The sequence below is a fragment of the Hipposideros armiger genome, unplaced genomic scaffold (genome assembly GCF_001890085.2).
Source record: "Hipposideros armiger isolate ML-2016 unplaced genomic scaffold, ASM189008v1 scaffold_69, whole genome shotgun sequence".
Taxonomy (NCBI): Eukaryota; Metazoa; Chordata; class Mammalia; order Chiroptera; family Hipposideridae; genus Hipposideros; species Hipposideros armiger.
The window spans coordinates 1,293,292-1,307,355 of NW_017731419.1; the positions used below are offsets into that span (position 1 = coordinate 1,293,292).

At 47.9% G+C, this 14,064-nt stretch overlaps 1 protein-coding gene across 1 annotated transcript; it reads left to right on the forward strand.

The window, feature by feature from the left end:
* The first annotated feature begins 1,064 nt into the window (after positions 1-1,064).
* Positions 1,065-12,206, forward strand: LOC109382722 (kallistatin). Its single transcript, XM_019642440.1, has 5 exons — positions 1,065-1,156; positions 4,407-5,051; positions 9,671-9,944; positions 10,764-10,923; positions 11,686-12,206. The coding sequence occupies exons 2-5, from the start codon at positions 4,424-4,426 to the stop codon at positions 11,884-11,886; spliced, it is 1,263 nt and encodes a 420-aa protein (XP_019497985.1). The 5' UTR covers positions 1,065-1,156; positions 4,407-4,423; the 3' UTR covers positions 11,887-12,206.
* The last annotated feature ends 1,858 nt before the right edge of the window (positions 12,207-14,064 follow it).

The window sequence follows — 14,064 nt, forward strand, 5'->3', positions numbered from 1 at the left end:
TTGTGCCTCTTTGAGCCCCACTGGGATTTGGGCCCCAGCCCAGCTGCGTCCAGGTCTGTGCTTGGACCTATTCTACCACGCTGTGCTCTGCCCAGCTCAAGGGTCCCAGCCTGGCCTCGCTGCTCAGTGGTGCATATTCCGCTCAAGGTTAAGTCTCCAAGTATCTGGAGACACATTCAGAAAAGTGTACTAGAGGAAACTTGGGTGTCGAGGGCATCTCCTTCACACCCTGATGTGACAAAGAGAGCTACGTCACTTCCTGTGGTCCTTCCCCAAATGCTTTGAGAAACAGCGAGATGTCACCCACACATCCAGCTGCCCCAGAATCGTCCAAGGAAGCCGAGGCTCACTGATGATTGGGGAGAGAGCAGCTTCGAGCTCCATCGTGAAAGAAGAAATGTGCGATTGGAGTCCTGGCCCAAGGAGGGGTCTGATCCAGCCCCACACCACTGTTGCCCCTGGGATGCCCTGTCTTTGAAGGCCGACACTTGACATGTTGGCGAGTTCCATCACAGAGCCGTGCATCTTCACAGCTGGAAGGCTCCTCAGGAATCACATAGTCCAGAGCTGCGAACTGGAGGCACTGGGCAGGATCTAGGCCCCAGGTGAGTCTCATCTGGCTGCAGAGTGCCGAGCCTTTCCAGTCCCATGTGCCCACTCACTACTCGCCACCACGTCACCCTGGAAGTGGCATTACCAGGTTCGTGAAGGCACTGGAGTTTGCTGCTCCTGGCCTGGCCCAGCTTTTCATTTTGCAGGGAGGGGAGGTAAAATTTGGGGGGAAAGGGAAGACAAAAACCCAGAGAGGGGGTCAGACCCGCTAAGGGCTTTCCCCTGAGCCTCAAGGAAAAGCAAGTGCCAGGCAAACCTCAATGCATAACAGAAACAAGAAGGGGTGAACCCTCTTGGGGTCTCCTGAGAGGGAAGAAGGGGTTCCTTTGGGAGGAGGAAAGCCAACTTCCAGTGAGGTTTTTCTCTATGTATTCCATGCTGCACCCACTGGTCTTTTCATTAATAATTACCTAACTGTGGAGGCAGTAGGCAGTGCTGAGAGAGTTCTCCAACCTTCCTGGGCTTGATAAACCCAAGCCACATTCCTGAGCCACCTCTAGAGCCCAGGCAACTGCACGGGGGCCACTCCAGGGTTGACTGTGCCGTGAGTAACCCTCTGACGGAGATCCCAAAGGGAGGACTAGGGGTTCTGGGACATAAGACTTTCAATGCTAGGTCACTGTAAGGACATCCAAACCTGTAGAAAAATTTTATAAGAGCTTATTAGAGTTTATTTGAGCCAAGCAGACATCTGGAGGCGAATTTTTTTTTTTTTAATATTTTACTGGGGAATAGGGGAAGGTGAACAGCCAAGTTGTTGTCCTTCAGTCTTAGTTGTGAAGGGCACAGCTAGCTCAGCTCCAAGTCCACTCGCCATCTGGCCACCCATTGGCAACTCGCGGCCACTCAGCTCAGGTGCCATGTTCAATCTTAGTTGAGGGTGGGTGTAGCCCGCTATCCCATGTGGGAGTTAAACCAACAGCCTTGTTGCTAAGAGCGCATGCTCTAACCACTGAACCATCCGGCCACCCATCAGCACAGGGCAGCTCAGCTCAGGCGCAGCTCACTGGCCCATGTGGGAATCGAACAAGTGACCCTGTTGCTCAGAGCTCGCGTTCTTAACCAATTGAGTCACTCGGCCAGGCCCGGAGGCAAAATCTTAACAGGCTAAGAAAAGTGCTTCTGAAAATGACTGTTTGCACTTTCCTTTATGCACTTGGAATTAAGAGGGAAGTGAAGAAGATTAAACAGATGTGGGAGGAAGTGAGGCGAAGACTGGGTTACAGGACAGTTAACAACATTATGTGCTCCCTTGAGGAGGGTAAAGCTTTAGAAGGAGGGGTCAAAAAGTCTCATTTCAAAGGCCTGTTAACCTAGATGCACAGAAACAATGGACAGGGCTTGTTTAAGGCAAAAGGGATAAACCTTTCACTGAAGAAATTACATGCCTGGGGCATGACTCCCCGGTCGTGACCTGCCGCAGTTAGGAATTTACAGTCAGATCACCCTGTGAAGTTACTTTCTGTCGCTGGACTTGGGCAGTTTTATTATAAAAGCTCTTCTTCATCCACAGCTAAAACGAGAAAAGTCCTGGGAAAACTGGGACAATCGGTCACCCTACTTAGAGGTGACAAATCCTAAGGCTAAAAAGACCCCCCCAGATGATTGCAACCTCTTCACTGAACCAGTGGGAGAACTACTGTGCGGGCCAGAAAACAGCGTCCTCCAAGGCTGCACACAGCCTGGGACCAGGTCTCCTGGCTCCTAATTCAGTGCTTTCGGAGAGCTCCTGCCAGAGGGGAATGCTGGGTAATCTCGCTGTAAAGCCACTGATATAGGATCCTGGTGTCTGGTGCCTGGGGATCATGGTCTCAAGTACCCGAAGAATGGGAACGCGAACTCGGAAGGAGAGGTAGAGGAGCAAAGATTTTTACTGCAGCGAAAGTACAGCTCTCTTATGAGAGGGGGTTCCCGAAACTGGGATGCCCACTGGCAAAGGCAAAAGGCTCTGACTTTTATACTTCCTCTTTCATGCTTGGGGAAGGGAGTTGGCGCCTTCTAATAGATTTTGTCTATCAGATTCGCTCTGCTGCCCAGCCTCAGGGGATTTACGAAGTAACTCTTTTACCCCCATAGCACAATTACATTTTTGCCCTGGAACGAATGAGTCATTTCAGAATCTGGATTTCCAAGATATGGCTGCCTTTGTTTTATTCTACCAGGGACTTTCCTGTCTCCCTAACAACATGCTTGCTAACCTGTCTCGCCACAGGGAAGGATATGAGAATTGGTGACAAAACAAGGGAGAAGTTGCTAGGAAGCCATGTTGGGGGGAGGGGTGTTGAGTTGGTCAACCAGGTGGTTCAGTGTGTTTTTAAACAACACTCCAGCAGCTGTATGGAAAGCGGAGAGTGGAAAGAGCAGTTAGGAAGCTACTGCAGGGGTCCAGGTCAGGGGCCCAAAAGCTACAGCCCATGGGTCAAATCTGGCTTACTGCCTTTTCTTGTCTTGTCCATGAGCTAAGAATGGAAGATATAAAATATAAATATAAAAGTTCTTTTTGTAAAGAAATTTTATTGGGAAACAGTGTGTTTTTCCAGGACCCATCAGCTTCAAGTCAAGTAGTTGTCTCAATCTAGTTGTGGAGGGTGCAGCTCTTTGGCCCATGTGGGGATCGAACCGGCAACCTTAGTGTTATGAGCACTGCGCTCTAACCACCTGAGCTAACTGGCCTCCCTAAATATAAAAGTTTTAAATGGTTGAAAAAAACCAAAGAAGGACAACATTTTGTGACATATCCAAAGTATATAAAATTTAAGTTTCAGTGTCTATGAATAAAATTTTACCAGAAAACAGCCATGACCATCCGTGCATCTCTTGTCTGTGGCCACTTTCCAGCTAGCACAGCAAAATTGAATAGATGCAACACTGACTATATAGCCCACAAAACCCAAGCTATTTATTATCTGGCCCTTTATAGGAAAAGTTGTCTGATACTTGCTTTGGGTGAAAGACTCTGGAGACTTGAATGAGAGCCATAGCAGTGGAGGGGCTGAGCGGTTGAAGGAAGCGGCTGTGGGACGTCCTAATAGATTGAAGCAGAGGTGCATGGAAGGCCAGACAGATGTTAGAGATGACAACTGAGTTTGGGGCTGAGAACTAGATAATGGTGGAGCCACTGGAATGGGGCAGAACAGATCTGGTGGAGAAAACCGAGCATCCTGTTTGGGGCAGGTTGACTTCATTAGGAAAAGGAACCAATCTTATCCCTGTGACTGGGCACATCATTTATTCAACTTCCATAGTCTCATCTGTACATGGTGATAAGAATCCAAGTTCTACTGACCTCTACCTGGGTTAGGGGGTCAAACAAAGTGGCATGAAAGTGATTTTGTAAACTGTAAAGCAGACCATGGAGGTGTGTGGTGATTAACATTTGGTGATTCAGTCCCCTTGGTGTAATGATTCACTGGGCTAAGGAAAAAAGGTCACATGGTGGAAGGCGCCCCAGGCTGAGAGTCGGGAGACCTGTGTTCCAGCTCAGATATTTACCAGTTAGATGTACGGTGAAGTCAGTTTGAGAGCCTCTGTTTTCCCATCTCTGTAACGGGAATGGAGTCCAGTGCCATGCAAACATCACGAAGATGGTGAATAAAATGAGATGGTAGACACAGGAGCATGCCAGATAATATCATTATCACGACACACAAGGAAGGAGCTAGGTGTTTGCTAGTCTGTCATAAGCCCATCTGCAGGAGTTGAGGGTGTCCCCACCCTGGGGCTCCACCCCCTGCCCAGCGTCTCTGTAGAGTTGGGTGTTCTGAACTTCCTGGGTCCTCTCTTTCCTCCTGTAGACCTGAGAGCTCAGAAGATGCATCTTACCGACCACCTGCAACTCCTCCTGGTTGGACTACTGGCCCTTTCTCACAGTGGCCAAGGTCAGACCGACAGTCACAATCAGGAGGCTCCAGGCACAGGTGAGGACTCCCCCAGTCTGAAGATCGCCCCGAGCAACACCGCTTTTGCCCTCAGCTTGTACCACCTGATGGCTTCCCCAAACCCTGGGAGCAACATCTTCTTTTCCCCTCTGAGCATCTCCGCCGCCTACGCCATGCTGTCCCTGGGGGCCCGCTCCCACACGTGGACCCAGATCCTCGAGGGTCTGGGCTTCAACCTCACGGAAGTGTCCGAGTCCGACATCCACCTGGGCTTCCAGCACCTGCTGCACACTCTCAACCTCCCAGACGACCAGCTAGAGACACGTGTGGGCAGTGCCCTTTTCCTGAGCCAGGACCTACCGCTCCTTTCGAGGTTCCTTAATGACACCATGGCCTTCTATGAGTCCAAACTCTTCCACACCAACTTCCTCGACTCTGAGGGTACAACCCAGCTTATCAACGACCACATCAAGGAGGAAACTCGAGGCAAGATTCCGAGCTTGGTGGGCGGGCTCAGCACAGATACAGTGATGGTGCTGGTGAACTACGTTTACTTCAAAGGTAAGAGCCCATTCGTTGATAGGTCCTATATCATCCTTCCTCCCCCCCTTCCAATTTATTGATGAATTAAAGATTTTTTTTTAAAAAGAAAGCGAATGCGTTAGGTCTGATAAAGTTGAACAGCCCTCAGAAGATTTAACGCTAGAGCGTCAGGTATTTAAGATTGTGTAGTATTGAGATTTCCAGCCCTTCATATCTTTAGACGTATTTTCTTAAATAATCATAGTTTATGAAATATATTATATCCAATTATTGTGAGTTGAACTGCTGGATTTATGTCAAAGCTCTGCCAATTACCAGCAGTGTAAACAGGGCAGGTTGTTTGCTTGAAGTGAGGATAATAAGATTCCCAGCTTCAAAGCTTTGTTTTGAGGATCAAGTGATGTTACATGTATGAATACACCTTAGAAGAGAGCCTAAAGGGGTGGGCAAACTCCAGCCCCCAGCCAAGTCTGCTGGGCCACCTGTTTTTATAAATAAAGTTTTATTGGCACACAGCCATGCTCACTCATTGATATAGTCCCTCTCGCTGCTTTCACACACAGAGAGACAAGCAGTTGCTATAGAGACGGAATAACCTGCAAAACTCTGAAATATTTACTTTCTGGCTCTTTGCAAAAGAAGTCTGCCCAACCTCATTATACAGACTCAATAAAAAAAAATTACAGTAATTATAATTACTCTAATGATAACGACGCTCATTTTGAAAAACTTCAAAAATACGTAAAAGTACAAAAAAACAAAATAGAAATTGCCCATAATCCTACCACCCTGAGGCAACCAATGTTTACATTTTAGCATAATTCTTTTCAGTCTTTGGTTCACACACATACGTTAACACAGTTGAAATCACAGTGTGGGGACAGTTTTGTCCTGTGTGCATCAGTCAGGGTTCCATCCGTGGAGCAAAGCCACCAGGAGTGTTAAGGGAAAAGGGATTGTTACAGGAATTAGACCTTGCATGATTGTGCGAGGGGCTGGGGAAGTGAAGGTCTGGAGGAGGGAGGTGGAGGGACAGAGAAAAAGTCACTGGTACAGGCGGACAAGTTAGAGTTTATCAGGAATCTATACACCAGACACATCCAGCTACCAGGGCGGTCCCATGTAGGGGGAGCTTGTGGAGAGGCCCATGCTGGGCACCTAGTGGTGGTTTGGGGACACTGTTGGTCAGCAATGCTAGAGTTGGGACAACAAACTTGGAGGATGGCATGGGTGAGCTGGAGCACGCCGGGCTCCTCCGGGTCTGGCCATTGTCCTGTATGCCCATGATGACCTTCAGTGAGCAGTGGCTGCTTCACATCTACCTCTCAACCTCACACTTGTGATCAGCTTGCATCAGAATCTGCAGGGAACAGACTCTAGGAAACAGTCCCAGACTAACAATCCAGCCAAATTGGTCATCGCCTGCATTTTACATGAGGAATTTTCATGCACTGCTGAAAACTATTTTTAAAAACTTTTTAAATTGTGCAATAACTATAAGTTCTTAGGAAGTTGCAAAAGTAGTACAGGATGGTACCATGTACCTTTCACCCAGGTTCCCTAGATAACATCTTACGTAACTGTAGCACAACAACAAAACCAGGAAATTGACAATCTACAGATTTTATTCATATTTTACCAGTTTTTGCATGCACTTGTGTGTGTGTGTGTGTGTTATAATTTTATGCTATGAGAAACTTTATTTAGATCTCACTTTAGTGGCTGCACAGTATTCTTCTGACTCCATTCCTTGTTTTTTTTTAAAAGAATTTATTGGGGAATTGGGGAGGGGAATCAGGGAAGATGAACAGACAAGTTGCTGTCCACCTTTTGTTCTTCAGTCTAGTTGTGGAGGATGTCGCTTCCCTGGCTCAAGTTGGCACCATCATTGCGCTCTTCCCGGGTGAGGCAGATCGGTCGCCGGCTTCTGGACAGCCGCCCACGGAGGCTCTTGGCAGCTCACGCTGGCTGCCGGCCACTCACAGTAGCTTACGGCAGCCCATTGCAGCACGGGCTGCAGCCTATGCCGTCGCCAGCAGCTCACAGCATCCCAGCTCCAGGTTGAGCTGTTGTTCACCATCTTAGCTATTGAGGACAGTGTCACTGGCCCTCATGTGGGATCCGAACCAGGGCCCTGCTGCTCACAGCTGGCGCCCCAAGCCATCTCTTAACCAATGCGCCACTCGGCCAGCCCTGACTCCATTCCTTTTAAAACATAATTTAATGTATAGTATACACCATCACCTTACCCAAAGCTCTGGCCAGAAATAATGACGATTTTTTGTGCTAAATTCCTGAAAGAGTCCTAGTTCCAACTGGGTTAGTGTTCTTGGCAGAAGGAGGAGCGGTTCTCTAGAACAAGAGGGAGGTAGAGATGTCCTGCCCCCTGACACACCTGCCCAGCACTCTGAGGATATAAATGTAGCCCTAAACCCTCAGTGTAAGTCACATGGTAAGAGCAGTGGAATAATTGTGGTTTGTATTTTAAAATGAAAAGAACCTAGAAGACGACAAACAAAAGACGTGCAGGATCTCTGTAGATAAGATTATATAGAGCGATATTAAAGTAGACTTAAATAAAAAAAATAAACTATATTCATGAAGAGGATGGTAAAGCTATCCATTCTTTCTCCCAATTAATCTAAATATTTTATGTAATCCCAATCAAAATTCTGACAGAATTGTTTTTTCTTTTTGGTGGCAGTTACCAAGCCAATTGTAAAATGTATATGAGAGTGCAAAGGGCCAAAAATAGCTAAAATGAGAAAATTTGTCTGCCCGAGAGCAATATGAGGTGTGATCAAACAATATGGTAAATGTTTAAATAAAAAAAATTATTATAGTAAAATACACAATGCCATTAATCTCCCTCAAAATACTCCCCCTTGCTTTGAGCACACTTATCCCATCGTTCTTGCCACTTTCTGAAGCAGTTCTGGAAGTCCTCTTTCGTGAGTGTCTTTAATTGCGCTGTCGTGGCTGCCTCGATGTCCTGAATCATTTTCACTTTGGAGGAGAGCCAGAAGTCTCACAGTGCCAGATCTGGTGAATAAGGTGGATGAGGACACACTGTAATGTTTTTATTTGACAGAAATTGTCATACCAGACACAATGTGTGACATGGAGCCTTTCCGTTGTGATAAAAAACTACGGTGAATGCTGCTGTGAAGTGCCACCCAACAGAAAGGCAGGGATCTTCAATATGGAAAGCAGCACGTTGAACCTTAGTAACAGTGTATGACAAGTTTCAACTTGTTTGATACAGTCAGTCATGTGTGAGCTATGGTTGAGAGAAGGTGTGTTTTAAAGTGTGCCGCAAATCATCCTCCATCATGACAACGCTCCGTGTCACACATCACTTCTGGTACAGCAATTTCTGTCAAATAAAAACATTATGGTGTGTCCTCATCAACCTTATTCACCAGATCTGGCATCATGTGACTTCTGGCTCTTTCCCAAAGTCAAAATGACCATTAAAGGAGAATGTTTTGAATCTATTCAGGACACTGAGGCAGTCACAACGGCACAACTAAAGACACTCATGAAAGAGGACTTCCAGAACTGCTTCAGAAAGTGGCAAGAACGATGGGATAAGTGTGTTTGAAGCAAGGCTGAGTATTTTGAGGGGGATTAATGGCAACGTGTCTGTTACTGTAATACATTTTTTAATTTAAACTTTTACTTTATTGTTTGATCACACCTTGTTCTTATTATAACTCTATGTTCACTTAGACTATATGGTACAAATAGACCAATGAGACAGAACAGAGAGAGGCCAGAATAGAGCCCAGAAATGGTCCCATGAATAAATGGACATTTTATATTTGTCAAAGCTGACGTGACAGAGTATTGAAAAAAGGATGGATTAAAAAAAGAAATCGATACTGAGACAACTAGGTACCCATATGGGGAAAAAATGGTTTTGGGTCCCTCCTTCCCACCAATCATAAGTATTTAATCCAGGCCAAGTAAAGTCCAAAATGCAAGCAATAAGATGAAACTTCTAGAAGATAATGTAGGAGGGTATCTTCATGACCTGGAGGTAGGGAAAATTTTCCTAACCAAGAGACAGAAGATGTAATCATAATGGAAAAGACTGATAAGTTCACTGCATTAACATTAAGGATATCAATCACCATAAGACACCATTATATGAGTGAAAAGACCAGTCAGCAAGGGAGAAAAGGTATTTGCAACACACATAACTGATATGCAACTAGTACTCAGAAAGAACCCCTTCAATCACTGCGAAATAGCCCTATAGAAATACAAATAAGAAAAAAAAAATTAACTGGCACTGAACTAAAAGCAGAGGACATCTAGTTGGCACTTTACCTCATTTTTAACCAAGAAAGTGCATGTCAAAACCACAATGCGCTTCCACCACACAAACAAAAAATTTAAGTGCGACGATTTTAAGGAATTAGTGAAGACATAAGACAACCTTACTGAGATTCTCTGGGATCTCTCAATTTTGAATCTAAATGAGTCTGAGAAACCCACCCCCAGGCATGTCGGGTTGTGAGTGATCTAAATTGACACACTGATGACATGGGGAGGTGGGGTCTGGAGTGGCTGTTGAGGAGACATTTCCTGGCTAAAGGGCTACGGACGCCATCTTCCCTTCTTCCCTTCAGGTCAATGGGAGAAACCATTTATCCCGTCGAGGACTAGTCCCCAAAACTTCTATGTGGATGAAAGTACAACAGTCAAGGTACCTATGATGTTTCAAGACCGCCACAACCACTGGTATCTTCACGACAAATACTTGCCCTGCTCGGTGCTGAGGATGGATTACAAAGGAAATGCAAAGGCCTTTTTCATCCTTCCTGACCAAGGGAAAATGAAGCAGGTGGAAAGTGTGTTGACTCCAGAGATGCTGACAAGGTGGAACAATTTGCTGCAGAAGAGGTAATCAGTGGGCCATGTGGTCATCAGTGCTACCCTTCAAATGGACCCTTCTGATGAAAACCAGTGCCCAAAATAGGGAGTGAATGCCAAATTATGAAAGAATTCTTGTTTGTGCTAAGATGTTCCGTGGGTTTCCTTAAATAATCAACTCTCCTATTGCATCCCAAATATGATTTCACCCTCATCAGTGAAAAGAAAACCAGACTAGGAGTTAGGAGTCCTTATTCTAGACATAGCCCTTGTACATACAAGCCTTGGGTGAAGAGATATTGGCCCTTGGAAGGTCTACTCCTGTACAATGGAGGGGTAGTCCCCCAGTCAAGATGGATGACAGAACTGGCATGGAGGGGCTTAAAAAAACTACATCCACTCATCCCAGGAAGTAGCAGGGAAGTTTCCCATCAACTTGGGGCTCAATTCAAGGTCGTATCTGGATGGAAAATTCACACAATTCATGTGGCACAGAAACTTTGAGCCAAAGATGTCACCTGGTTCCAAACAATTGAAAACCACAGGTCCCCAACAGAGGCAAAGACAGGATGCCACAGAGGGAGACTGCATCTCTCTGGGCACCTCGTACGCACACAGAAAGCACCCCTGATGAACATGAACACCCAAGGGAGGGAGGCCTCACAGATAACAGGCACTGGGACAAAGGAGCCTGGCCTTAAACCACCAGGATGGCATGAGCAAATGGGCATCTGTGGCGATAGAACCCAGGTGGAATGGAGCCAGCTAGAGAGTGCAGTCAAGGACAGCGCTCCCAGTCATCCCCAGCTTGTTCATGAGTCCAGTGTTTTAACCCAATGCCTCTTTCAGGTCTTTTCACAGGAAGCTCGAGTTGCATTTCCCCAAGTTCTCCATTTCCGGCTCCTATAACTTAGATCAGATTTTGCCCGTGCTGGGCATCAGGGACCTGTTTACGCAGCAGGCTGACTTGTCTGGCATCACCACAGAGAGAAACCTGCTGGTGTCTAGGGTAAGTCACTGGCGAGAATCAACACCTAGAGACTTCAGTGGAGGTCCTTGGGGGCCAACTCACCCCTCGGGAGTTGCTGGGTGATGGGTGCTCTCCCTGCCACCATGTGAGGTCTCAGAGGCTGAGTCTGTTCAGTCACCCACAGGCATCAACATCCACAAACCCAACACCACATGCTGCTGCTGGGGACACAGTGACTCCCAGTCACATCGGGGAGTGAGTGCCTTCATAGGTCATGGCCATGAAGAGTGACAAATGCAGTGCCAGAAACAGAGGAGGGACACAGATGTGGCTGGCTTGGGTGCATGGGCATCAGAGAGATTTCTTAGATGAGAGAAAGGGACCGATGACTTCAGCTAAGTAAGACTAACGTGTACTAGAGGGCAGAGCCTTGGGGTTGAGAGTTTGAATTCCAGTTCCACCTCTCATGGCGTTAGAAGGTTACCTAGTCTCTGAGTGTGTTTTCCTCGTCTAAAAACCAGGCATAATACATCGACCTCATATGGTGGTTTTGAAGATAGAAAGAGCATGAGGGACATACTAAGTGTTCCATTAATGATAGCTATCACTACTGTATACATATGAGACCATTTAGCTCAACAACCCACCCAGCATAGAAATTCCTGTTGTGAGGTTCCCCAACAAGTGGTTTTGCATGCAATGAACCTCAGCATTGATTTCCAGCGATCTCTTCCTCCCCTAGTCTTCCCTAAGCCCCCACGCATGTTCTCTCAGAAGTAACGCTTGTGATTTCTCTCCCAGAGTTTCCACAAGGCCATCCTGGACGTGGATGAGGCTGGCACCAAGGCTGCAGCGGCCACCAGCCTCTCTGTCACCTTTCTGTCTGCCACACTCAATCGCCGGGTCCTTCGGTTCAACCGGCCCTTCTTTGTGGTGATCTTTTCCACAAACACCCAGAGCATCCTCTTTCTGGGCAAAGTTGTCAACCCCATGGAATCATAGCCCTCCCAAGGCTGCAGGTCAGCAGGAGAACATGGCCTGGAGGGCTGGCTGTGAGCAGCTCTGCTTCTGGAGTGGGGGTGCAGAAGATGCCAAGAGTCCAGGCAGAAGCTGTTGGTGAGGGCGAGGGATATGGGTGGCACCAGACAGGTGTGGGCTGAACACTCAGCTCCCCAGGTCTATGAGACCTCAGGCAGATCATGTGATCTCGGAATAAGTTTCTGTCCCAGAAAGTGTGCTAAGTAAACAAACTGATGACTGTGAGGAGCTGGCTTGGTACCTTGTACATAGCAAAGGCTCAATAAATGCATTCCTTTCTCATCCCTCTGAGGTTGGCCCTGCACTCCCCTGGCATACCTGGTCCACACATGAGGTCCTCCAAGTTCCTGTGGGTTGGCAAAGTGTCAGCAGAAGGAGGAAGTGCTGTAGGCAGCCAGCAGCCCCCGGGCAGGGTGGGTGCCTTGCTCCAGCGGGGATGCCCAGAAGGCCTTGGCCAGGAGAACATTAACCAAGGAGCTGCCACAGAGACCTGGTGAGAAGGTTCAGTGAGGCGGGCAGCTTCCTGGGTTGCATAGGCACTGCCCCCACCCATGGCCATGGAGATGTGGCCAGTATCTCTCCCAGAGTAGATGGCCATGGTCACGGGATACACTGCAGGTTCAAGAGCCTCAGGCAAGTCAGAAAGAAGGCATAGACCTAGGGTTATGCGGCCATGGCACTGCCAGGGTGATATACGGAAGGGAGGCCCTGATGCGATGCAGGGGAGAAAAGCGGGGAACAGCCACTCTCAGTTCAGCCTTGAGAGTGATGCTCCTTATTCTGACTAAACTTATCCCTCTTCTACTCAAATGCACCCAGTGGCTCCCTAGCGCCTACAAGATAAAGTTCCAGCTCCTCTATCTGCAGTCGAGGCCCTCCCGATCTGGTCCCTGCCTGCCTCTCCTGCCTCAGCTCCTCTCCTTGCTCTCAGGTACCGGTGACGTCAGTCATGAATAGTCTTGCTGTTCTCCCAGGAGGCCCACAGCGTCTTACCCCTAGGCCTTTGCTGCTGCCGGTCCCTATCACCCAGGGTGCTCCCTTTCCCGCCTCTGAGAATCTGCATTCTGCCAGGATCTCCCTTTAATGCCTCATCACTTCCCCAAGGCAAACTGTCACCCTACTATCAAACATGGTCGGCTGACATTAATCACTGCTCCTCCCCCACCCCCACCCCTAGGCCCCAGTTAGAACATCTGGAAGGCAGGGCCCTGTTGACCCCAGTGCTCCAGTGCTGATCGTAGGGTCTGACATGTGGCTGAGGCCCAGTGACTATTTGGTGAATGAATGAATAAATAAATGAATGAATGAAAGAAAATGGCTGTGTCCTAAACAAGGTCCCTGAGCTATTTGCTCTGCATCACCACCCCCTGACAGGTCCCTGGAATTGATCGGGTAAATATTTAGTCCCGCTCCTCAGATTTCAAAATGTCCTTTTGGAACATTAAAAAATAAATAAATGAAAAGACTTCGTGCAGGACACTTTATCCCCTGAGAATGAGGCCTTGGCCTCCTTCTCTTCCTGTTTGCTGCTCTCCCATGGGTCTCTTATTTGTGGGGTTTGTGGTGGCACTTGGGAGGCACACTTCTTTGGGACCAGCGTTTAGCACTCAGAGCAGCTGCATCAGTGGAGAAGGGAGAATGGACCTGGGGTCCCCTGGAGGTACAGCGCTAGGATCCCCTGGCTCTGGCTGAATGTGGTGGGCGAAGGGCATGACGGGGTCCATTCCATCCCTGGCTGCCTGGGGAGGCGGGGTGCCCTTCTCTAAGAAGGGGCTGATCTGAGGCGAAGAGCTCCTGTGCTCTGAGCGCTTGCAGTAAGCACAGCACAGTGACAAGTGTTTCCAGAGACACCAAGAGGCCTCAGAGAACTGAGTATAGATTTTGGGTTTTAGAGCCAGAATGCCCAAGTTTGAATCTACACCCCACCAATGACTGAGTGTGCTGGTTTCTTACGGCACCACAAACCGAGGGGCTTAACAAACAGAAATTTACATCTCACCGTTCTGGAAGCTGGAAGCCCAAGATCAAGGCGTCAGCAGGGCGGGTTCCTTCTGAGGCTGGAGGGAGCACCTGCTCCGGGCCTCTCCCAGCTCCTGGTGCTGCTGGCGGTCTTCGGTGCTCCTTGGCTTGTAGGTCTCTGCC

Bases quoted from the DNA above. Each gene is read 5' to 3' on its own strand.
- LOC109382722 (XM_019642440.1), top strand. From the start codon at position 4,424: ATGCATCTTACCGACCACCTGCAACTCCTCCTGGTTGGACTACTGGCC. The intron at 9,945-10,763 runs GTAATCAGTGGG...TGCCTCTTTCAG, and splicing joins AACAATTTGCTGCAGAAGAG to GTCTTTTCACAGGAAGCTCG. The intron at 10,924-11,685 runs GTAAGTCACTGG...TTTCTCTCCCAG, and splicing joins GAAACCTGCTGGTGTCTAGG to AGTTTCCACAAGGCCATCCT.